Consider the following 26,362-nt stretch of genomic DNA (forward strand, 5'->3'; position numbering starts at 1 on the left):
GTTGTCCCAATTTCATACAACTGTTTAGGTGACTAAAGAAATCGGAGAGAAGAAAGAGGTATTTAAAAAACGTGACCAAGCCTGACCAGGCAGTGGTGCAGTGGATAGTGTTAGACTGGGACGTGGAGGAACCAGGTTTGGTTCGAAACCCTGAGGTTGCTGGCTTAGCGCAGGCTCATCCAGCTTGAGTAGGGGCTCACCAGCTTGAGTGTGGGGTCGCTGGCTTGAGCCCAAGGTTGCTGGCTTGAGTGAGGGGTCACTCGCTCTGCTGTAGACCCCCGGTCAAGGCACATAGGAGAAAGCATTAATGAACATCTATGGAGACTAAGGAGCTGCAATGAATTGATGCTTCTCATCTCTTCCTTCCTGTCTGTCCCTATCTGTCTCTCCCCCCACCCCCATCTCTTACACCACACACACACACACACACACACACACACACACACACACACACACACACAAAGTGATAAAATACCCTTAAAGATATCAGCTATGGAGACACAAGGGAAATGTTACATGGGTGAGCGGGGAAATTTTCAATGGTGTTTTAGTTAGGTGATTTTAGGATGACTAATTTGGAGAGGATCACCAATGTATTGATTGGTAAAGCAATGACAACTTAGAATTTTGGTGACTTCCTATTGAGATCCAAAACTGGTGCACATAGAAATGAGAAAGGAAGAGGAAAGGTAAGATTGAGGTGTAGTAAAAGCACCTGTGCTGTGTTTGCTCTAGGACCCTCATGGCCATGCAGTTCAGGAGTAAGTGCTCATGAGTGGGAGACACTGAATGGAGACAATTGTGGCATCTTCGAGAAGAGAAGAGGGATTTGGGTCAGGGATCTTTTATATAAGTGTGTATACTTTTGGGAAGGTTCATTTATGCAGGAAGTTAGGGATTTGGGCAATATATACTCATTTATTGAGCACCCACATGCCAGGCTCCTTATTTTTTCTTTCTTTCTTTTTTTATTAAATGAGAAGCAGGGAGGCAGTGATATACACTCGCATGTGCCCTGACCAGGATCTACTGGCGAGCGCCCTACCAGGCGATGGTCTGCCCATCTGGGTTGCTGCTCTGTTGCTTGGCAACTGAGCTATTTTAGCACCTGAGGCTGAGGCCATGGAGCCATCCTTAGCACCCGGGGCTAGCTTTGCTCTAACCATTCAAGCCATGGCTACAGGAGGGAGAGAGAGAGAGAGAGAGCGAGAGAGCGAGCAAGGTAGAGTGAGGGGCTTAGAGAAGCAGATGGTCACTTCTCCTGTGTGCCCTGACTGGGAATTGAGCCTGGGACTTCCACACGCTGGGCTGATGCTCTACCACTGAGCCAACTGGCCAGGCTTCAGTGAAGTCCTTTGAGGTGTGGGTCCTGTCATTCCCAGTTACTGATGAGGAACCTGAGGGTTAAACAGATGAAATAATCTGACCAAGATCATAACTGATAAATTGTAGGGTGTGATTTGAACTCAGGTCTGCCTGTGTCTATAACTTCTTTCACTGCCTCTAAGAGAGAAGGAGCCTTATGCAATCAAAACTGGGGGAAAAAAATGTATTCAGTATTTGGAAGCTCCTGAAAAGACAGATAGGATGTGTTAACACAATGAAGAGTATTACCAAGTGCCTACTTCCTAAGGGCTGGCAAGTAATTGACAAAAGACCATCTCCTAGCTTGGCTGTGTATGTGGGATTATTTGTTTAAGTTGACATACTGTATTTTTTTTTTTTTTGCATTTTTCTGAAGCTGGAAACAGGGAGAGACAGTCAGACAGACTCCCGCATGCGCCTGACCGGGATCCACCCGGCACGCCCACCATGAGGCGACGCTCTGCCCACCAGGGGGCGATGCCCTGCCCAGCCTGGGCGTCGCCCTGTTGCGACCAGAGCCACTCTAGCGCCTGAGGCAGAGGCCACAGAGCCATCCCCAGCGCCCAGGCCATCTTTGCTCCAATGGAGCCTTAGCTGCGGGAGGGGAAGAGAGAGACAGAGAGGAAGGCGCGGCAGAGGGCTGGAGATGCAAATGGGCGCTTCTCCTGTGTGCCCTGGCCGGGAATCGAACCCGGGTCCTCCGCACGCTGGGCCGACGCTCTACCGCTGAGCCAACCGGCCAGGGCGACATACTGTATTATATTGTTGATAAACATTATTATGCCAGTGAGTTAGCTTATGGCCTGGAGGAAGAAGTGCCTCCCAGGCTCTTAATGTTCATTAAAGGTTGACAATGATGGATCTAGTCGTTGACTGCTGGAAATAAAAAAAAGGGACATTTGTGAAGTTTCAGTAGGAATTTCAGGGGCCCTATAGTTTCATGCCCAATTCTTAAACAGTTTTCCACAAATAGTGTGAGATCTACATCAAGTTAGTGGTTGTTTACACTTGAGAAGTGCGGCATGGGCCATATGAAGCCTCCGTCCACATGAAATAATATTTGTCTCCTGGTAGAGGATGGGGCTCTATCAGAATTATACCCAAATTGCTTCTTCTCTATTGCCATATGTTTGTGTGGTATCTTCTAGAGCCAAAATGTGATGTCTAAGCAAGGTAAGGTTTCACCCATCCATTTATCTTCTTTGTATTTTCATTTTCACTTTGAGCATAAATGAGAATCAGGAAGCGGGGGGGGGGGGAGAAGATATTACTGTGTTAGGGTTGGGGGGAAAAGGGACCTGGCCGGTTGTATGTTCAGAACTAACTACCCCCCCCCCCAAAAAAAAACAAAAAACTCCTGCAGTCACCTCTCAGCTATTTTTGAAAAGACTCTGAAAGGAACATAACATCTTTAATCAAAAGCAATAATATTAGTCTTTTCCTACAAGTTATACTTTTCTTGGAGGCTGCATTTATTTTGATAGGCTAGAAATAGCTGAAGTTATTTTAGCAACCATGACTATTGTCTAGGAATTGTGTGTAGGCCGGGAACAGCCTGGCTGATTACACTGGTTAGAAATAAGCCCCTTTTTTCAATCTCTTCATGTAAGAAGGTTCATAAATGTTTCTGTGGCTGATCGTTCTATGCTGCCTTCTTTTATATCAATTTATAGCCTCATAATGTATCATTTTATTCTAGATTACATTCTTGTCTGTTATATAGTGAACAGGGATAATCCTATTCCTTGAGACAAGTTTATAGGCAACCTCAGAAAGACTGGTAAGAAATCTCTTAATTCTCAGAAAGTGGAGAACAGGCAAACAGTAGGACTCCTGCCCTCTCTACCTCAGAGACGAGAATCCTCTGTGCGACTTGCTAGAAGCTGTTGTAGAGGAGAAGACTTCCCTGGAGGTCTTCAAGAGCAAACTAGACTGACCACAGAATTAAATAAGTGTTCATGGGTCCTGGGCCTTGGAGCGGCACCTGGATGGAGGAGTGAGTCTAGCCTTAGGTCCGGAGAGAGCTGGGGATTGCATAGGCCAGAGAGACTGCAGAGCACACCCCTGGGGATTTTAACTACAGAGCATACTGTGTACATCCTGTGAATAGTGCTCCTGGGCCTTGGCAACACGGTGGCCCTGGGGAGAACATAGTGTTTTTTTCTCAGATTTTGGTATATCCACCTTCAAGAATTTCGGGTCTGGGTCTATGGACAGAGAAGAGCACAGTCCTGACTTGGCCAGGAGGTTTGACTTGGTGGTACCTAGGGGACCAAAGAAAGAAGAACTTCAATGTCAGATACACTTGGGTTTAATCCCAGCTTTGTCACTCCCCAGCCGTGGCTGCGGACCAAGCTCTTAATTTCTCTGTACCCAGTTTCCCCATGCAGTTCTGAACACATAATGAAGTTGATCCTTTAGCTCTTGTTGAGGATTCGACTTAAGGTCATCCACAAAGAACACATAGCGAACAGTCAGTGGCTGTGTGGTGCCTATGGATACCAGTGCCAGTGCTGGTAGTACAGTGAAGGGATGACTGAACTGAAACCGCTTCTCTGAGATTCTTGTCAACTAATAGGGCCCCTTGCCTGCCACCGCCAGGAGTCTGGCCGAGAGATGGACAGACAGGGTCAGCTGCAGTTAGTGAAAAGTAATGTGTCTCTTGACCAAACTGGTATGATTAACACAGAGTCTGAGTGGAGAGATAGGGAAGTACCAAAAGTAGAGGCAGAAGTATTTTTTCCCCAATTTTTGATTGTCATGTTGACAATGCCTTTGGTTGTCAACATGACGATTTATTTATTTATTTTTAATTTTTTTATTCAGTGAGAGGAGGGGAGGCAGAGACAGACTCCCACATGCGCCCCAATCAGGATCCACCCGGCAAGTCCGCTAGGAGGCAATGCTCTGCCCATCTGGGACGTTTTTATATTGCTCAGCAACCGAGCTTTTCTTCGCACCTGAGGCAGAGGCCATGGAGCCATCCTCAGCACCCAGGGCCAACTCGCTCCAATCAAGCCATGACTGCAAGAGGGAAAGGAGGGGAGCATGGTGGGAGGGGTAGAGAAGCAGATGGGTGCTTCTCCTGTGTGCCCTGACTGGGAATCGAACCTGGGACATTCATGTGCTGGGCTGATGCTCCACCACTAAGCCAACTGGCCAGGGCCAACATGATAATTTAAAGGCCTTTTTGTGTTCTCTGAGATCCTTTTATGGTGATTAACTCGAAAAATGGGGATGATGTCATTTTTCCCCTTTGCTCTTACTACTTGGAGGAGAGCTGAAAATCAAATGGTGCTGAAGAAAAGGAAAATGTCCTTAAAAAAAAGAAAGTGACCAACAACCCAAAAGGAAATAGCTCTTTATAAATGGTGTACTCCCTAACTTCTCCTTGCACGCATTGCTTTATAGCCGTGCTTATGAAATATTTCTAAAGAAATGTATGGCTGTTCACATCATTTTTGTTTCCTTTAGATTCTGTCACCTCAGCAGAGCCCATAGGCATTGCTATTAACATGTACTGTGAGGGACCCAACACAGCTGGGACTTAGGAAATATTACATCACCGTCATTAAAAAAAATACTTCCCACTAAACTTTAAGGCCTTTTATGATGCACAGGGGTGGACTATTCATTGCAGCACAGTGAGTATTGCTCAGGGGTTATCGTGCCACATGAGTGGAGGCTCCAGTGCAGTGTGTGAGGATTTGCATTTCATCCATCCTTCAGAGTTGGCCATGAGGGTCTCTGTAAAAGCAAAGCCCAGAAGAGCTGACATAGAGGTGGCTTACTGCACATTTTGTGTTGGATTAGAATTCCTTGCTTCTACTCTAAATCATTTTGTGAATAAGACAGTTGCATTTTTCAGTCTAATTCTTTATTAAAAGAAGGGAGAATGTGTGACCAGCTCTAAGCCAGCAGTTTTGGCCTAAGTGGGTACAATTTTCTATTTTTGCCATCACTGACCCAACTAGGTAATCTGAGAATTAAGCTTAAACTACTTCTGTTCTAGTCCATCTTTGGCTTCTAGTAAGGAATCTGAGAAATATCTAGATTAAGAATCAAAGACACCTTTTATGTCACTTGAGCATATCATGGGTGTGGACATCTCAGTCACAGAGCTGCAAGGTCACGAGTCCCTCTAGGAGTCACCTTGGAATCTGCAGTGGTTCTGTGGGAAGGAAAAGGCTTACATGTCTGGCTGTCTACACTTGACTCCTGTTTTTGCCATTATCTTGCTGTGTGACTGGGACAAGTCACTTAGCCTTTCTGAACCCTAGTGTTTATGTCTGATTTGGAATGGGTGTGTCCAAATTCACATTTCTATAAACCTGGATTATAGGCTACGGGCCTTCTGATTGGACTGAATCATGCCTTCCCTGAGAGCTTGTTTCCTAGGTCGGCTTGTGGCTCCCCTGTTGTATGGCTTCTTGCTACATTTTACCCATTGTTTTTTTAGGTCACATCTAGATGCCATTATATATGGAAGCCCTCCTAAACCCTCCTACTGCGCCATGACTATCTTCTATCCTTTCTTAAGCTCTTCATCTTTCCTGCCAGAGTGTGTGTGTGCCCAAAAGGCAGGGGCCATCTTTTTTTTGCTGACCACCAGCCCATAGTTCTGAGGGCCATGTCCCTGGCCAGCGTTCTGTCAGTGTTGGGTGGGTTGAAATGCACCAATCATGAAATAACTCACCACCTCCCTGTCCAGTCGTTCGTCCTTGTTCTCACCTTGGCTTTGAACTCCTCTCCATAACTGATTTTCTCTTCCCTCTCAGGGCTTCCTCCTGGCTGGAGATCTTTTCCTTTCATTCTGGGGAACCAGCTCTTTCTTATCCTGTTTTCTAACTTGTGAAAGTCTCTTATGATCATCTCATGTTTCAAATCCTAGAGAGAGCACTATGTTGATACGTTGATAAGAGGAGTGTTGTTGGAGGCGTTGTTTCTTATAATGTCAAATGTAGTTCTAAATCACTGAAATTTAGGTTTGAAAGGGATCACTCAAGAAGCTTTTAGGGAGGTCACCCAGCACTAGAACAAGGCTCCCAAATCTGCCTGGTGATCAGGATCATCTCCAGAGATTTTAAATCCCAGACTTCAACCCTGACTCTAGAGATGCTGGCTCAGTAGGTCTAGATTGGGCTCAGTCATATGTAATTTCAATAAGCACCCCATGTACTTCTGATGCTCAGGACCAGGAAGCACCATTCTAGAACTGCTGAAGGTGTGTCACCAGCTCCGGGGTTCATATCCATCTCCACAGTGGGGGCCTCGCTGCATCATAAGATAACCAACCCCTATTTAGCCTGTCTTTGGAAATGTGCCTGGGCCCTAAAGTGCTTTAAATTATCAGTTGATTGGATTTAAAACCTGTATTTGTAAGTAAAGTATAGTTATTTATTTAATGACTAGATTGAATCAGGTACCTATTTTTAAAAAGTTGTTCTTGGGATTTATGAATAGATGAAGTATTTAAGAATCATAGCTTGTGTGGGATACCTTTATACAGCTATTTAAAAGTATCTGACTGTAATGTTTAGTCTAAATCAGTTTCTATTTCTGTCTGCCGCATTTGCAAAACCTCCCTTCAACTATTCTGCGTCCATTATTAAATCAGTGTAATTATGCTCTTCTCAAAACCTTGAACTGTAATTTCAAGTAGGGAGACTTTTTCAGCCATCTCTACTGATGAAAAATAAATTTCAAACCTCCACCTGTAAGGAAGCAACAGATTCCATCTTGAAACCCGATTTCTGACATCAGAGTGGCCTCAGCACTGGCCGCGTGCAGCAGCTCAGTGTGGTGTTTGCGACCAACACAGTGAGGGCCAGCTGCTCTGGGGACTGGACATTCCCAGAAGAGTCCTCAGAGCCGATGTGTTGCACCAAGACCTGAAGAACCAATAGAAAGCAGCCAAATAAATCAGAAGGGATAGGTGTTTTAAGACCTAGAAAGACTGGTTAGGACAGATTGAAATATCCTAGCTGCAGTTTGGCTAATGTAGGAAAAAGTGAGGAAATTATGAGCTATGTTGTAGCACTTTAAGTCTCAGAGAGTTTTCTTATTATCTTCTCCCAGAGTAATAGTGTTTATGGCTTCTACAGAGCTCCCTACCAGGAGCACTGCTGTTTCATGGCCCACATGAGAGTCCAAGAAGGTAAAGACAGCATGTGGACCTATTTCCAGGACCTGAGAGGAGACAATCGGCCATTGGAATCATGAAGGATGAGAGTGTTCCAGGGTCTTGTTGTATGCTGGGCACCTGGGTATAAAAATGCATGTAATTTTGGCCCAAAGAGCATTGAGTGTGATCTTGTTCTCTCTCTCCAGCTGGACCGAGGCCCAGTGATTACAGAGCAGTGTTCACTCCATAAAAATTGCTTCCCAGCACCCATAGGTGCCTCCCTTGTTCTCCCTGTGGCTCTCTGAGCTGACTACCTATAGCTCCTTCCCTTGTCTGCAGTCAGCAAGACCCTGTGATAACCTGAGGCCAAGCAGATCCTGGAAAAGTCCAATAGTGATGGCTTGTCTTTATGGCTGTTCTCTGATAATGTGTAAAGGGAAATGCAAGCTTCAGGCAGCAGTAGCTGGCTGGGTTCCAGAGCCAAACCTGAATTAAAAACTCATTAAGTCCTTTGAGCCAGTGAAGCTGGGTAGGGGCTGGGAAAGCAGAAAGCAGAGGAAGGGAAGGGGCAGCATCTCCTGCCAGCAAATGGCAGGCTGTGAGCTGAGCCCGGCGATCTGGGAAGCAAGACAGAACAGGGCCAACCTGCTTGTCACAGACATGTTTGTGAGTAGACTAGTTTCGTGCAACTACATCATGTATGCTAATTGCTATATTTCATTTTTCTTTTATTTTTTCCATGGGGAAATGTTCGGTTGTAAAGCTCTGAAACCAAAGAGGCCATGCTGAAACACAAAAAGGTAGACATTATTAAAAAGAGAGGAGCAACTGTGGTAATTTAATTCACGAGTTCCACAGAGACACCAAGGCAGGTTACAGAAGAAATTTTAGAAGAAGTTTTATTATTAAGCCGGCGACGTGCATGGGGCATCATCAAACCCAAATAGTGCAGCCCAGAATATAGCTCTGAGGCTGCTTTTATAGACATAGTCACATACTGGTTGGGGGAAAAGGAGGGGGGAGCACGGTATAAAAGTCATTTACTAACAAGCTTATTGAGTTTTTACTGTCTTTTTACAATGTTTATCTATAGAATCTATCAAAAGGAAAATGCATTCCTACACACTAAGACCATAGGATAACACAGTAGTGATGAATGTTTTACATTCCTGACAAAGATATTCCCAAACCTTCTAGGACTGTGATGGTGAACCTTTTTATAAAAACGACCCACTTTTGCAGTGTTGGTCAACCTGGTCCCTTCCGCCTGGGCATTCCAGCTTTCATGGTGGGCCAGTCTTGGCGCTGTTGGGTTGCTCTACTACCTCCACCAGGAAACAGCTCACTAGTGGGCAGAGGGACCAGGTTGACCAGCACTGCAAAAGTGGGTGGTTTTTATAAAAAGGTTCACCATCACAGTTCTAGGATTTACAACCTATCCAGGTCGCCACAATAGTGGGAAATGTTTAGTTTAGGATAAAGAGAGAAGCTAAATGAAGTTACTTTTGCTAAGAGTGTTGGGGTTAGCTTATTAGGAAGTCTAAAGCTAGTCCCCGCTTGCTTAGTTTACAGGTTTTGCGCTTACAAAGAATTTCAAAATGATGATTATTAGAAAGCATATAAAATGTTACAGAATACAGGTTTTCATGCAAGGGGTGGGGCTTGTGATCCCTTTGTCACTCTCATGACTCCAAGATGGGAGGTTGAGTCAGGATTAGTGGAGGAATTTTTAATTAAGGTATGTAAACATTGTTTCCTGAAGGCTTTTAAGAAAAGAGAAGAGGCCTGACCAGGTGGTGGCACAATGGATAGAACATTGGACTGGGATGCAGAGGACCCAGGTTCAAGACCCCGAGGTCGCCAGCTTGAGCACGGGCTTATTTGGTTTGAGCAAGGCTCACCAGCTTGGACCCAGGGTCACTGGCTCGGTGTGCTGTAGCCCCCCAGTCAAGGCACATATGAGAAAGCAATCAGTGAACAACTAAGGTGCCGCAATGAAGAATTGATGCTTCTCACCTTTCTCCCTTCCTGTCTATCTGTCCCTATCCCTCTCTCTGTCACTGTCACAAAGAAAAAAAAAAAGAAAGAAAAGAGAAGAGGAAGGGGTTTTCAGATAGGCTCTATCTTCTTTGCTCTGTCTAGCAAGTGGCATCAGTCCTTCCAGAGAACTATAGGAACTAGTTAAATTATGACTAGCTGACTTTTGCCTCTTATAAGCTTTAGTCTTGTTTTTTCTTCCTTAGAAAAGAGGAGTAAGGAGGCTTGACTTTTCCTTTTAAAATACTAATTATAACAATTTTTGCAATTCCTTGGCACCTTATCACAGAATGAAGGGAAACACGAGGTTTGAATTTACAAAATGGCTTCGCCTCTGCTCACTCCACCTCTAGGCTGCCCTGCCAGCCTGGTGGGAAAGCAGTGAGCAGGGTGATTTCCTGTGTGTGCTGCTCTCTGCAGCATCAGTCCACAGTCTGAAATTGATTGGATTTTCTTATTTTTAAACTGGAAGCGAAATTCCACCTCTGGAAACAATAGAAAGTTAGCAAGATGAAATCCCAGAAGAACTATCAGAGCTTCCAGTAAATATTAATATGAAAGTGTGAGCTGGTTCTTTTTCTATGTCTTTTCTGGACACGACACCATGAGGCTCAGATGCAGACTGAGGAGGGCACACAGTTGGGTCCACTTAACATAATTATCCATTAGTAAGAAAGACTCAAGAGTATTTTTTTACCTGTCAAATCACATAACTCAAGCGTTCCATTAGCTACTCTTGTGCTACTGTTATTCTTTAAATCAAATAAAAAGACTAACATATTAAAATAATGGTTTCTCTAATTAAGTTTATCTAAGTGCACAGACATTTAATATTGGAAAAAAAGAAATGGGCCAGGGAAAAGAAATATATTTTTTCTTCAACTTTGAACAGCAAGAGAATCAACACTGTATGATGTTCCTAAGATAATATTAAATTGGTTTAGGTCATTGTTCCCTTTTGCCTTCCTAATAAATATTTTTCTAAGATGAAGTGTTTGGATTTGATTGAGGGAGGAGAAGTGGAAAGTTTAGCTGGAGAAAGGTTTTCTGATAAATGTTCCTGCCTCTGTGCCTGCCGAGAGGGGCTGGAACTACACCATACACGACCTCATGTTGCTTGTGACACTCCGAAGACGAGCTCAGAGTGGTAAACCTGCCAAGACCTTGTTGCATGGGTGTTGGGCAGATAAGATATATTTTGCTCATCCTGTTAAAGATGGCCGCTGCCCACATGGGATGGCTGAATGCCCTTCTTGCTTGGAAGGGGCGTGGCTATGCTAATGTGTGTTGGGAGAGAGGCTTTCATGCCAAAAGGTTTTAAAAGGAGGAGCTAGGAGGCCATTCTGGGGAGAGTGGCCATATTCTTGTAGGGAGGAAGAGCTCATGTTGTAGCAGGGCAGGGAGGCCACGTGGAGGAGGCGGCCAAAATGGTGGAATGAGAAGCAGTTCGTGGAGGAGAAGGAGATGGGGAACAGAGGTGAATAAGACTGGTGAGGTGGAAGCCTTTGATTCCAGGAAAACTCAGATGAGTCAGTAGATTTGTGAGCGCCGAACGAGTGGATTCTGGAGCCCAGTGTGTGTGTTTTACTCACTTGCCGAGTGCTAGTCTAGAATAAAGGACAATGGACCACCAGTTTTTGGCTCTGTTGCTTTATTACCATCGGTCCGAATCAAACCTGAACCTGCGTTGGCCAGGCGGCTGTGATGGTGGCCGTGAATACTGGCCATACAATGGTCTTCTTTCGTTTTTAGTTAGTAGGGCTAAAGTATTTATTCAAAGCTTTGTGTATATGTATCTCATCCAGTCTTCAACGTAGCACCCTTCTCCTGATAGAGCAATACACAAAGGATAGAAGAGGATAATGCAGAATGGGCCAGAGAGTCTTCGCTTAGAATAAGGAAAGGTGCATACTAAGTAGGAAAACTTGTGAGCCAGGATGTTGGTTCTCTTGGGCTCTGAGAGCACAGCAGAGGTTTGGAGGAGGGTGGGTAGAGATCAGGAAAGACTGGCTAGGAGCCACAAGTTTTTTTGTTTTTTTTTAAAGACCTTTATAAACAGAAAACATATCCTCCAGGTTCAGTCAGATGTGAGCATCTGACTGAGAGAAGTCCACAACCAGACTCTGAGTGGAACAACACTTTGGACCAGCAGATGGTATAGATAGCGGAGGGCAAAGAACAGGAAAGTGTAGAGGAATCCGGCCCTGGCCCTGGTATGGGTTGAACTGCCCTTCAGCATCAGCAGAGGGAAGGTCCCGCTCGGCTCAGTGAGAAATGGGTGTGCTTTTCTGGGCAGCCTAAACGCTGAGCCATGACTGGACAGCACAGGCTCAGGGGGAAGTGGAATATCCTCATGCTGACTCTGTCAGCATGTGAGAACTAGCCAGCTCCACCTCCCCCACTGAGTGAGGCAGTAAATAAATAAACAAAGCTGAAACAGACAACAAAAATCACGGCTCTTTTGGGCTGGGCTAAGGTGTTTTTTTTGCCAAATACCTTATAAGATAGGACCAGATTTACTGCTACCGCCTGGCACAGAGGACCTGAGTGATTACCCACCTTTCTATTACTTGTTACAGATGGTGGCAGCTAAGGCACCCCTTCAGCTAACACCAGGTCTCAGGTCCCCTGAGCCTTATCCTTCCGGGTCGGGATCTCGACATTAAGAAGTCCCTTCCTGGCAGATCTGCAGGCTGGTTGCCGTGCCCCCACCTGATGCGGCCACTGTTGGGTAGCTTTGCCCTCTTGGGACTTTGCTGGGAGAAAAAACAACTCATGACATTTTCCTCTGGCTTAGGGCTTCCAAGGGGTTAGTAATTATTGGATACTACTTATAATATTTGTTCTGTCAGCTATTTGTATTTTTTTTCTGTCTCCTTTTCAATAGTCAGTACCAAAAGGATTAATTTGATGTTTGTTTTTAAGGCAGCTGGCTTTGAGGGTGAATGATGTGATAATTTGGTTCTGAACCATAACCAATGAAGGAAGAAGGTCAACCGTTTCTCTGGATTTGATCAATGGCAGGAGTTTGATGGCAAATTAAGTGTCAGATAAAACTGTCAGATGAATTGAGAATTGATACTTACTGGGAAAAGTTGTTTGAGCCCTTAATGACCATATTGTTCCCAAGGGAAATTATTCTAGCAGTGTGTTCAGACGTTAGGATAGTAATACATAAAAATAACGTGAGGATGATTTTAATTAAGATGGCTTACTATGTTGTTATTGAACAATGGCGTATTCATCATCTACACCGTCTTGTCTCTCAAAGAAGGGACCAGAACCATCACTATCACCTAAGAGACTGCCGAAATGCGGTCTCAGACCCCACCCCTGCCTCCTGAATCAAACAGGCCTTCTGAGGGGACCATGCAAATCTGCAGTTTCTGTGAGCTCCTAGGATTTGTAGGAGGGCAGATTACATTCTGAGAATTGCCAGGCTGCAATTTTTTCTTCCATCAGGCAGCTGTCTCCTGGACAGAAAATAAAGCCATGTTCTCGGGATAAGCAGTATATCAGAGCGGTAGATATGTAGGTTAAAGTGAGTATGTTTTGGATTGAATTTGAAAAGCAGGTAAGAATTATTACTGGATTATATAATGTCTTTGGAATATTTTGCCTTGACTGTCCTGTCTGAGTTTGCCCATCAGGACAGCATGGTGGCTCTAGGAGAAGGTGTGGCACCATCACTTGTTTCATGCTTTTTCTTCATCTGTTGCTTTTATGGGTTTTTCCCTGCTTTTGCCCATCCTTTAAATAACTGTTTCCCAAGACTGTTCTCAGCAAAAGGCTCTTTCTGTGTTCTCCTAGAGCAGGGGTCTCAAACTCGCGGCCCGCCGAACAATTTTGTGCGGCCCGCAGACTAATCCACGAAGTTCAAAATATTTTGGATAAAATTAAGTAAGCCTAGGGGCCTACTTGTATTTTTCATTTCTCTAGCATGCTAGCTAGATATTAGCTTAGTTAACAGCAGTTGTGATGCGAACTACAGTTTCTGGTCGTTTTGTGACACTGAGTAAACTGCATGTACGGTTGTGCTTGTTGTACTGATTTTTTTTTGTTTTCAACTGCAGTGAGAAAAGTGTTGCATAACAGTTGCCTTTTGTAGACCTAGTGCGGCCTGCCGAACGGCTGTGATCTTGCTCTGCGGCCCACATGCTGAGTTGAGTTTGAGACCCCTGTCCTAGAGCATCACCTAAAAATGCACTGATGCCTCCCAGAGCTGTACTTCTGGCCCAACCCATTGTCCAAGCATCAGACCCACACTTCTGCCTGCCTACAGGACAAATCCACCTGGGTCTCCCACAGGGACCTCAAACTCAGTATGCCCAAACCCAACTCACTCTCATCTGTCTACCAGTCTCCCTTTCAAAATGACTTATGAGCTACGAGTCTGAGCTCTGGGCACTGACCATCTGAGTTTTCATCCTAGCTCTACAACATACTGCCTTGGGCTGTTGCCTCTTTTTCTTCATCTGTAAAATGGGACTAGTGCCCTCCTCATGGGGTTAATGTGCAGATTAAATACGATAACCATACATTAAAAATATAGGCCAGGTATTCAGTATATCTTAGCTGTTTTTATTATTTGTTCCTTTATTAAATATTGACTGAGTGTCTGCTGGCTATCAGACACTACTTCTGACTTGCATTTCCCAAACTAGACACTGTCAAAACTCGACACCCCCCTCCCCATTCAGCTACCTTTTCTTCAGGATAGGGAGAGTGTCGCATTCACTTTTTAATCTCAGTGCTGATTTATGAAGGTAGCACTCATTTGCCTGAATTAAACTCCAAGAAACCGGTGTTCTTTGTAAATAATTCATATTGTCTTCACCAACAGGAAGTACAGCATTTCTTAGAAAAGCAGGAGAAACCATTAAAAAACATTCTCTGAAACTTCTTTTTCCATTCTCTTCCACTTCTGACCCTTGATGGCCTGGGTTCTCGTTCTTCTGCCTTGAGGATTTTAACAAAGGGAGAGGGAGAGGGAGAGGGGAGAGGAGAACCTAAGAGAATGAGACTAGGTGGGAGAAAAACCCCAAAGAGAGGGTTCAGAAAGAGTGTGTAATGAGAACCCTGTGGTGTGTAATGAGAACCCTGTGGGGGGAATTGGACCTACTGTTGGGGGTCTCCTGGTGCTCACAGGTTCTGCTAGCAGGGGTCGGGAACCTTTTTGGCTGAGAGAGCCATGAACGCCACATATTTTAAAATGTAATTCCATGAGAGCCATACAACGACCCGTGTATGCTATGCATTATCCAATAAAAATTTGGTGTTGTCCCAGTGGACAGCTGTCATTGGCTCCAGCCACCTGCAACCATGAACATGAGTGGTAGGAAATGAATGGATTATAATACATGAGAATGTTTTATATTTTTAACATTATTATTATTTTTATTAAAGATTTGTCTGCGAGCCAGATGCAGCCATCAAAAAAGCCACATCTGGTTCCAGATGAGCCATAGGTTCCAGACCCCTGTGCTAGGGTGAGCAGTTGGACCGGGAGGGGGTGTGAAGTCGTAAATGAGCCTCTTTCTACCACCAGGAGTCAGGCAGCCTGCCTGTTCCCCGAAGGTTCAGTCTGTCCCTGGGTGCAGTGAACACATTTAGGACAAGGACAGCCCCTTGGAAGTCTGGGGTGTTTAGTTCTACGCTTTTCTAGACAACTGCAACACAGAGAAATACTGTACGTCAGAAGGTGGGAGAGAAACCAAGAGACGCATGAAAAAACAAAGCAATGACAACAAAAAAGAAAAATAGTTAACTCCAGGAAGTACAGAGAAAAATAGATAGAGGTGCAAATTCTAACAACTGAATTCCCTGTAACAGAGATTTCTAAGGTAAAAAGAAAAAAAAGACTAACCCCCAAGCAGTGATTAGCTAAATACATTAAAAAATTTATTTACAGTCTCCAGAACTTGTTTAGAATGAAATTTGTGTTCTTATTCTCTTAAAAAAAAAAAAAAGCTCTAAAAATTTGGAGAGCGATATGACACACAGGAACATACTTCAGAGATGAAACAAATGCAGAAACAAAAAAAAAATTATTTCCAACAGAAAAGACACGCCATTTCTAGGAGTATCAGGAGGAAAGTGGGAGAGAACTGGGTTCTGATTGTTTGGCAGAAACAAAGAGGGAATTGGCCTCCGGGAGCCTGTGGGAGGCAGCGTGCCCGCGGAGGGGCAGGGAGTCAGCAGGCATTGGCTGACCAGTGGCTGACCTTGGCGGCATGTTGACCTCTTGCAAAGGGAATGTTAGCATCACACCTTGAAAACCAATATTTTGGACAAAGGAGGATCAGGAGAAAGATGAGGAAAGACTAGTGTCACGGCCTTGGTCGTGCGTGGCCATGTTCTGCTCTCTCATCCTGTCTGTGAGGCCTTGAGCAAGTCCCTAGACCTTAGATCCTTGGTCTGTGAAGAAGGGTTGATAATGGCCCTGGCCGGTTGGCTCAGCGGTAGAGCGTCGGCCTGGCGTGCGGAGGACCCGGGTTCGATTCCCGGCCAGGGCACATAGGAGAAGCACCTCTTTGCTTCTCCACCCCCCCCTCCTTCCTCTCTGTCTCTCTCTTCCCCTCCCGCAGCCAAGGCTCCATTGGAGCAAAGATGGCCCAGGCGCTGGGGATGGCTCCTTGGCCTCTGCCCCAGGTGCTAGAGTGGCTCTGGTCGCAGCAGAGCGATGCCCCAGATGGGCAGAGCATCGCCCCCTGGTGGGCGTGCCGGGTGGATCCCGGTCGGGCGCATGCGGGAGTCTGTCTGACTGTCTCTCCCCATTTCCAGCTTCAGAAAAATACAAAAAAAAAAAAGAAGGGTTGATAATACTTGTCCATACCACTTCACAGGACTGTTAGGAGGATTAAACAAGGTACCATCCAAAGGACAAAATGCTTTGAAAACTCTAAAGCAGTGATCTCCAGCCCCCGGGCCGCGGACCAGTAGTGGTCTGTGGGCCATTTGGTACCGGTCCGCAGAGAAAGAATAAATAACTTACATTATTTCCGTTTTATTTATATTTAAGTCTGAACGATGTTTTATTTTTAAGAAATGACCAAATTCCCTCTGTTACATCCGTCTAAGACTCACTCTTGATGCTTGTCTCGGTCACGTGATACATTTATCCGTCCCACCCTAAAGGCCGGTCCGTGAAAATATTTTCTGACATTAAACTGGTCCGTGGCTCAAAAAAGGTTGGGGACCACTGCTCCAAAGCACTCTCCACACTTTAGCAGGGGTGTCCTGCTGTGTTCCCATGATGGCTCTCTGGTGTTCAAAGAATTGGGTGCTATCTCTCCCTAACCATCTCCATGCCTCCGCCAGGTGGTCAGGTGTTATTTCTATCCAGGTAGGTCAGCACAAAACACACGGAAGGTGCTCCAGCGTGTGCGTGACTTGAAAACCCACATGCTTCTGTGCACTTTCTACCCCCCTGTTGCTTCTGAAACAGCCTGGAAAGACTCTCCCAGTCTCAGGCCTGGAGCTGTGGGAACAGAGATGTGACATATAAGACTAGATCTTGATGTGTGGGCCTATGGGAAATCAAACTCCCTCCAGCTAGGCGCTTTGCTTCCCTGGAGGGGAATCTGTACCGAGTCCTGGTGACACTGCTTTCTGGGTTCTCTGCTGGCACCCGCTCTTTGGGGAACTGTGCGATCAGGAGACACTAACTCTCCCAGCGCCAGCGTTTTCTCAAGAGCAGCTCTGAGGCAGGCGGGGAGGGGGGGGGGGGGCGGCTAAGCTGCCTTGCGGTCACATTCTCCCCCAGCTCTGAGGGGATTTCTTGTTCCGGAGGACATGGGAGGTTCTGTGAGGCTGGGTCCTCAGTGCTCCTCCCGGGTTCTTCCTCTGAGCGCTCACTCTGAGCACCCGGGAAAAACCTGTGTATGGCCAATGGCCGTCGCCCTGGTGGACATGCCGGTTCTCATTGGATTCGGGAAGACAGTAAAGAAACAGTGGAGCCAAAAAATACTGGGCCATTCCTTTATTCAAGTCTCACACCGGCAAACAGGCAGGGAAGACCGTTTTTCTCATTCAGAGCTCCCAAAGCTCTGACACATTCTCCGGTTCCACAACCCAGAGAATCTTCTCTGGTTCCTCCTGGAATCAAAGGCCCTCCACCAGCCTCAGCGGAGCTCCCAAAGCCTCTCTCTGTGGTTACATATCTGCACTCCTCTTCCTGCAAAACCCAGGCTGGGGAAAAAAATCCCTTCTCCAGCAAATATCAGCAGTACAGGGGCCCCTCCCAAGCAGGAAGGTAATCCGAAATTGCAATCTGCAGCCCTGAGGGCAAGCTCCACAGCCTTTCACAGGCTACATACACATGGCGCTGCCCAGGCCAATGCAAACCTAAAAGACACATTTTACAAACTATTTGCCCAACAGCCTGCTGACTGTGGCCTCATGGAAGCCATGTTCACCCCCATGTCTCTCTTTCTGTTGTTCTAGTTTAGAAATGATGAGGTGAGACGGAAAGAGACAGGGCTGTGAGGCTGCCTGATATGCTCCTGCCCTCTTCCCTCTGAGAATGGCGCCTGGGAGACATCTCCCTGCCAGGTGGGGGCAGGGGCAAGTCTGCGCCCAGGGCCCAGCGTTGGTTGTGAGGGACAGAGAGGACACCTGTGACGGCTCTGGAAGAAGAGGAGATTCACTAGAAAACTGCTGATGCAGGAATCTCCCTTCCCTCCGCCCCAGCATCCTTTCTCTTTATCCTCCTCCCATATCTTAGCACATGTGCTGAACGCTATACCCTGGATTCCTGCAGCAAGGATGCCTGGATGTTATCACAAAGAAAATGCTGTAATGAAAAGCTGCTGGGAGAGTTGGTAATTAATTTCTAGTTCCAGCACTGAGTACTTTTCACTTCTTGCTTTTATCCATTTGTCTGAATTTTAGTCTGGGGAGTGTGGTTTTTTTGTTTGTTTGTTTGCATTTGGGTTGGAAGTGAGATGTTTCCTATTTGCAGATCCACTTTGGTGGAAAGGTAGAGCTGAAAAACTCTCACAGCTCTCATTTTTCTTCCTACCATCCTTCCTTCCCTCTCACCCTCCTTCCCTCCTTTATTTCCCCCCTCCCTCACTTCCTCCCTCTCTCCCTCCCTCCCTCTCTCCCTCTCTCCATTGCTCCTTCCCTCCTTCCCTGCCTTGCTCCCTCTCTCCGTTGCTCCCTTCTCCCCTCCCAATGAAGACAGACTTTAATGTCAAGACATTCTAAGCTTCTGACCTTTTCTTCATCTACCATCCCTTACTTTATTTCAGCTAAATACTACTAGTCCTTCTTTACCTGTGCATTTCCCTTTCTAACTCTAGGAATGTCTTTAACCCTAAGACTTGTGTTTCTTCACACTGGAAGTTTTTCTGGTCCTGAGTCACAATGTCAAATGCCTTTTCCAGAAAGAATCCACTCTGGTTTCACATGGGCAAGGGCTCTGAGGGGTTGGTGTGTGAAGACAGGGCAGCGATGGCAGCTGGTGGTGTGAGGGCGGCAGAGATGGGTGGGCACGAGGGCCCTGCTCCTGCTGGGTGCCCCCACCCTGACTCACTTCTGGTGACCACTCTGTCCTTACCAGTGACTCAGAACCCTTCTTGCCTTCTTCCTTCCATACTGAATACATATCAAAGGCTCCCTTTATTCTTCTGTTTCTATTTTTGGATTACGCTTGCAACATGTTCATTTTTCAAGAAAAGAGAGTTGTAGAAATAAACTTCTGGGTTTATTAATAGAAATAGATCATTAGTGGAAATAGAAATTAAATATTTATCCTTAAGACATAACAGAGTTATCATTCACTTAAAGATAATTTAAAAGGTTTTAGCATTAATAGTTATTCTTTTCAACAAGGATTTCCCCCCCTTTCTTAATGCTGCTGCGACTTTAGGTCTAGCGTTCTCTCCTTTGCGCTGGGCTGCTGCCTAATCAGCCGATCGTTTGAGTGATGCTCTGGCCCCGGCAGAGATGGTGCAACCTCAGTCACTATGTTCTTGGGCTGATACATGTGGGAGAGAAGGGTCAGCCACAGAGAAAAGACCCTATAAGCATCCCTGCAAGTTATATATTTAGAAAATAACATTTTGTTTTAAGAGATTTCATAGTGACCTGAATATAGTAAAACATAAACCGCTGGAATAGCCAAACCTTAAAAGACATAGATTCAGTGTTCAAAAGGAAAAAATGTTTCAGTGATAACTGAAAATTAGAGGCTTATTTGAGTTTTAAGCATGGCCTTTGGGAGTGAGTATACAGACAAAAGTTTCCTGTCTGCAAGGACCCTGCTGCTCCAGGAGGTCCCCAGACCATCCTCTGTAGTGTCTGAGGTGGAGCAGACCCCTTTTCTATGTCACCTAACAGTCCCTCTTCCCTTTACGTCCCTGGGGTAGAGCCTTCACTGTTACACTGAGTTTGTGGGAAGCCCTTCAAAGACTGTCTTATCAAAGCAATAGTGACAATCATTCCATCTGAAACCATTGCTTTTGCTCCCCTCGGGCCAGTGCTGAGTCGTTACTCATTCATCGGGCTGCCTAATGGCTCCCCTGTGAGCTGTTTCTGTAGAAGGCAGTCTATAATGGTGGAGGGAGAGGCTGCAGCCGCGTTGTCTTTCTTTCCTGGGAACTTATTTTCTGAAGCAACTGAATGAGACCTTTGCAGGCGAGGGTGGTGGCCTCTCTTCAGAATGCCTGGCCAGTTTCCAATGTGAAACATTCCCCAAATATGCAACTTTGTAAGCGTCCCAGCAGTCGGAGCCCAGAGCAGCCTTCTGCCAGAAGAGCTGGCATCCCGTGGGGGTGCCGGGGATGGGGGCACGGCGCTCCGGCCCCACAGTCAGGCTGTCGCTTTGCCAGATGCCAGGAAGACCCAGCCCCTGGTTACGTTGTCAGGAGAGGAATCTGGCCAACAGTTCGGCTGTGACAAGAGCTTGAAGCTTCTCTCTCTCACTTTAAATCCCCTCCTTCATTCAAATCCAATCCTATCAAAAGGCTTTTGTTGAAGGAGCAGCCATGGCATCTTGGTGTACGTCTGTGTCAGTATTTCCAGAGATGAACAAAAAGAACATCCTTTAGTTGAATTCCTGAGCAGACTGGTTTGAAAATTGACTAGAAGGAATCGAGGTAAACGGCCTCTGTCACATGGCATTTGTTTTGATTTTAAGTGATGAAGCCACAGAAGGAAGGAACTTCTTGTAGATGGTAAGAAGCCCCCTGCCAGGGTGTGTCTGGGGAGGGGCACACTGGGTGGGCCAAGGCTTGGGCTGGCCGGGCTGGTGCTTGTATGTGCATCTGGAAGGATGCAGTTAGCAGAGCTGGGGCAGTGTGTAGATCACTTAAGAGAGAAGGGGACTCTAATTCCTTTACCATCATCTCTTGGGGGAAGGAGCCAAGTCTGTTTTTGTGGGTCCCTACAGAATATAGTAATTAATGACTGCAGTCATACTGTGGCATTATGCTGCCTGAAACAGGTCAAAAGTTTGATCAAGGAAATGACCATTCACTTCTTGGTCTTTAGCTTTTGCTGAATTCTGTCTCGACATAGTGCCTTCGAAGCTCCTAAAGGCTTTGTTTCACGGAGGCCACTGATGAAAGGGCTTAGAAAGGGGATGGTGTTCTGTTGTTTTGCTGGTTTTATCATTTGCTTACTCGATTGGATGTTCTTTGGTTTGAGCTTTAAGTGCCTATGGTTTGTCAAAAGCAAAAACGACCAAGCCAAAAAGCAAAGTCCAGCAAATTGTAGAACCCGGCATTCCTGAACGAGTGCTCTTTCCTACTGCTGAGTTGAATTATTTTTCTTGAGGTTTAGACCATCGCCTGTTTGAATTGTGTGACATTATTCTGTTTGGGGTTTCTTCATTTTCAAGCACTGAGGGGAAAGGATCACACACCTTCTCCTAAGTTTACCCTCTTTTATGTGAATGTTCTGCCACCTTGCTTGCTTTCTTCTTCTTCTTTTTTTTTTCTTCTCCTTTTTGCTAATATTCTTCTCCTGGTACTATCTGGCTTTTTTCTTTTTGAAGCACATTTCTAATTTTACTCCTGAATTTTCCCCTAGTTCTCCTTTGGCATTGAATGTCTGTGCTTTGTTCAAGTCCTGCCTGGACCACTTACAAGTTGTGTGATCTTGGGCTAGTTAATTGTCTTCCTTATGCCTCACTGTCCTCGTAGTGAACGGGTATAGTCCTAGTACCTCTGTCACTGAGTTCTTCTGGGGATTAAATGGGTGAGTACACGTGCAGTGCTTAGCACAGTGCCTACACCATTACTGTTTCGTTTGGACTTCCTCCATGTCTGATGTGGGGACTACTGGTAAATCTTAGCTGTTAGGAAAGATGAGACAATGGAAGAGAACAGGCTTGACGACGCAGTGGTGGGGTTTCAACATGCTGCTGTTTCCGAAGTAGATCTGAGCCTTGCTGGTGTAAAGGAACAAAGCCCTGACTAAGCTGTGGACCGTGGACTGCCTTTTTTTTTTTTTTAAACCTCTTTATTGAGATTGCGATTCACATGCTATACAATTCACCCATTTGAAGTATACTATTCAGTACGTTTTGGTATATTACAGTATTAATTTTTAAGTTCTAGTTAAATAGAAAACATAAAATTTGCCATTTTAACCATTTTTAAATATACAATTCAGAGGCTTTAATTACATTCACAATGTTGTGCATCCATCGCCTCTATTTCGGTGGTGGGATTCAACTGGTCACACCGGTTCAGCAAAACCGATACCTAATTTTTTGTTGAGTTTGGTGAACCGGTTGTTAAAATGACACTTGTAATCAGGATTCTCTCTAAGGTGGGTGCCTGGACAGCTGTCCAATGTAGAAATCACAAATTTACATTCCTTACTCTTTTATTGTTCTTCCGAGCAACAGCGTATTCTAAGCGCCTATAGTAATGCTCATTCTGTCCATAGGTGAAAAAAATTTGATGGAACTATGCTTGTAATATTTATTTATTCATTTCATAAAACTCATTATACTTTTGATAAACTACTACACTTTAATTCCCTTGTGTTTGTTGCTTCAGTAAGCAAACATAGAACATAAAAAGTGCCAATCAGGGGGTGACAAGCTGTCATTGGAAATATCTTAAATAACAGTTTTATTGTTTTTTGTCAAGTATTATTTAATATTTTTTTCATTAATATTTTAAAACTCTTATAACATTATCTAGTTTTGTGTACCTCTTTATTCTTATTTAAGTATTAAATGAAATAATAAACTACCTTTCAGTATATCGGGTTTTTTATACTTAAAATGGTCAATAGGGCAGAGAACTAGTTGTTAAATTATTTGAATCCCACCACTGCTCTATTTCCAAACTGTTTTCATCAGCCCAAACAGAAACTCTGTATCATTAAGCAGTAACTCTCCATTCCCTCTCTCTCAGCTTCTGGTAACTTCTAATTTGCTCTCTAATTTTATGAATTTGCTCATTCTAGACATTCCATGTAAGTGGAATTATTCAGTATTTGTCTTTCTGTGTCAGGTTTATTTCACTTAACTAATATTTTAAGGATTCATCCATGTTGTATCAGGACTTCATTTCTGTTTATGGCTGAGCAATATTCCATTGCATGGGTATACCATATTTTGTTTCATTCACTGGTGGACATTTAGGTGGTCTCCACCTTTTGGCTATTGTGAATAATGCTGCAATGAATTTTGACGTACAAGTATCTGTTCAAATCCTAACTTTTAGTCCACTTAAGAGTGGCATAGCTAGGCTATACAGTCATTTTGTTTTAGCTATTTGAAGAACCACCCAACTGTTTTCCTGAAAAACAGTTGCTTTTTTTTTTTTTGTATTTTTTTGAAGTGAGAAGTAGGGAGGCAGAGAGACACATGCGCTCGACTGGGATCCACCTGGCATGCCCACTAGGGGGCGATGCTCTGCCAATCTGGGGCATGGCTCTATTGCAACTGGAGCCATTCTAGCACCTGAGGTGGAGGCCATGGAGCCATCCTCAGCACCGGGCCAACTTTGCTCCAATGGAGCCTTGGCTGCGGGAGGGGAAGAGATAGAAAGGAGAGAAGAAAGAGTGGAGAGGCAGATGGGCGCTTCTCCTGTGTGCCCTGGCTAGGAATCGAACCCAGACATCCACACTCTTGGCTGACCCTCTATCACTGAGCCAACCGGCCAAGGTAACAGTTGCTTTTTGATCATCCTCTCTTCTTGTGTTTCTCCCCTTTGGTGTGTGTCTTCCTCCGATTCTACTCATTTCCCGCCTGTATCCAAGTGTCATTATACTTCCGATCGGTAGACATGTTCTCATCTCCCCTCGTGACCAGGTGTCTCCCTCTCACATGTCTTCTTTGTCCCTCAGTTGGCAGAGCACTTATCACCCACTCTGGCCACACATCTCCTGACCCCCTTCATCTCATTGTCCAAGGAGGGGAGGTTACCCACAGGCCTGTCACATCAGTGGGAGGTGGTCTCAGCCACAGGCTGTCCCTAAAACCTGTAAGGCGTGGGAAGTCAGGGATGTGGAGCCAAAAACACTGTGGAAATTCCAGCCCTCTTTCGACAGGCTTCTTCCTTCCCACCACCTTGCCTTGTTGTTTCCCCTCAACTTTGCTTGTATTTAGGGGACAGTTTGGCCTCCTTGTCCAAGTGAAGTTGTTCTCTTTCCACTTTTCTATGAACAAGTGAATTAATTAATGAATACCGCAACAGACTGTAAGCCTGCCTCAGACAGCCATTCTGGTTGTTGGGCTAATTGTTAGCTGGGGTTTCTGGATGTCATTCATTTCACAATAAGGTTCCTAATTAATCTCAGCACTGTTCTCACCAGAAGAAAGGCTGATACGGAGAAACATCCCCAATTACCATGAGAAAGGAAATGTCAAGAGCCCCGTTGAGTTTTCCTGGCATCCACCCCTGTCTCGGATGAACACCGCCATTAACCCACAGGCAGCCCTGTGATCAACCATGAAAACTAGGGGGTTATGAGAGCGTGAGGCACCCCAGACCGCATGGACCAAGTCCTGGAGACACCTGCTGGGGTCTGCATACTCTTGCTTAGTAACAGCAACTGTGTTTACCAAGATTATGTGGAGAATCCTGGTGCTGGGTGCCTGGTCAGAAGCAGAAATGCTTCAGCCGGCCCAGAAGCTGGCGGGTTGGTTTTAATCCGGAAAAGCTAAAGGTCTCCTCTTTTGTCTCTGTTTTTGTGCCTGCAGGACAAAAGATCCTTCATCACCGAAGTGACGTTTTAGAAACAGTGGTCCTAATCAACCCTTCAGATGAGGCAGTCAGCACTGAGGTAAGCCTGGGCCTCACGCAATGGACAGGGTCTGGCTGTTGGAGGGTCTGGGGCAGGTGGCAGGAGAGGGACACAAGAGAGAAAAGTTCTGGGTCCAGGATGGTGGGTCCAGTCAGTGACTGGTTCCCTGTATCTGCACCACTCTGGACTGCTGTTCCCAATAAGGGCAAAGTAGAAGAATATTCTGGAATGGAATATTTTATCAAGGTGAATGGGTAGAAATCTTGGCTGTATACAGAGGGTGCCTGCTGGGATGGATTCTGCTAGGATGTAGCAGGGAAAATACATAGATGGCAAGCCCGCAGGCTGGGTCGTCTGGGACCCAGATTTGGAGAAGTCAGCATCTCTGCCTGCCCACCCGCTTACCACTGTTGAAAGGCAGGATGGCATAACAGTAAGGAGCATGGCACCTGGTGCCAGACTGCCTGGGTTCTTCCTATTGGATGGTGGCCTTGTGTGAGGTATTTACCATCTCTTTGTGTCCATTTCTACCTCTTTGAAATGGAGATTATACAGTGCTTACATTTAATTTTCATATATAATGTACTTGGAACTATGAAGTACTTAGAATACAGCATAGCACATAACTAAAATAAGATATTGGCTATTCTTATCACTAATTTCATACTATTTCCATGCTATGAAATTTTTGCCAGAGAAACTGGGCATTTCTGAGGCCACTGTGACATAAAAACTGGGCTGAAGCAAAGAATATCTGGCGATCCAGGCCAGAGGAGTTGATTTATTTCCATTTACTCTTTCCTTTATTACAGTTTAGCACCTTTGAGATTGAGTTGCTTCTTGGAGATTGAAGTAGCCACAGTCACCTGAAGAGTCTTTTTTGCCCATGCTTTGAGCATCTCTGTGACTGTAGCCTGTTTGGTTTTTTTTTTTTAGTTGATATAGTTTACTGGCCATACCACTCACATACCATAAAATCCATGCTTTGAAGGTGTGTGATCCAGTGGGTTTTAGTATGTTCAAGAAGTTGTGCAACTATCCCCATTAATTCCAGAACATCATCCCCAAAAACCCCATCAGCAGTTACTCCTCATTTCCCCAGCTGCTGGCAACCACTAGCCTACTTTTTGCCTCAATGTATTTGCCTATTCTAAATATTTCAGATAATGGCAATCCTATAATATGTGGCCCTTTGTGTCTGGCTTATTTCATTTAGTGCAGTGGTTGGCAAACTCATTAGTCAACAGAGCCAAATATTAACAGTACAACAATTGAAATTTCTTTTGAGAGCCAGATTTTTTAAACTTAAACTATATAGGTAGGTACATTCCTTATCGAGGTAGCGCCCGCACATGGTATTTTGTGGAAGAGCCACACTCAAGGGGCCAAACAGCCACATGAGGCTCACGAGCTGCAGTTTGCTGATCAGGGGTTTAGTGTAATGTTTTCAAGATTCATCTAGCATATCTCTGTACTTTATTCCTTTTTATAGCCGAGTGCTATTCCAGAATGTGGATATACCACATTTTGTTTGTCCATCGATCAAGTTGATGGACATTTAGGTTGCTTCCACTTTTTGGCTATTGTTATGTACCCAGTTTTTATTTTTTTATATTTTTATTT

The 26,362-nt window shown here is 45.1% G+C and overlaps 1 protein-coding gene across 2 annotated transcripts in view; it reads left to right on the plus strand.

The window, feature by feature from the left end:
• The window catches only part of MAP1B (microtubule associated protein 1B), a 106,443-nt gene that overhangs the window by 51,653 nt on the left and 28,428 nt on the right, over positions 1 to 26,362 (plus strand). Inside the window, exons 1-2 of one of the 2 annotated variants that reach the window (XM_066376932.1) lie at positions 20,471 to 20,706; positions 24,696 to 24,778. Coding sequence is in view for 1 of the 2 variants with exons in the window: in XM_066376922.1 (XP_066233019.1) it covers positions 24,696 to 24,778 (83 nt within the window). In the remaining variant the exon portion in view is untranslated. Of the gene's footprint in view, positions 1 to 20,470; positions 20,707 to 24,695; positions 24,779 to 26,362 lie in introns of those variants that run through there. The other variant, XM_066376922.1, reaches the window with a different exon arrangement.

Source organism: Saccopteryx leptura, chromosome 1 (genome assembly GCF_036850995.1).
Source record: "Saccopteryx leptura isolate mSacLep1 chromosome 1, mSacLep1_pri_phased_curated, whole genome shotgun sequence".
Classification (NCBI taxonomy): Eukaryota; Metazoa; Chordata; class Mammalia; order Chiroptera; family Emballonuridae; genus Saccopteryx; species Saccopteryx leptura.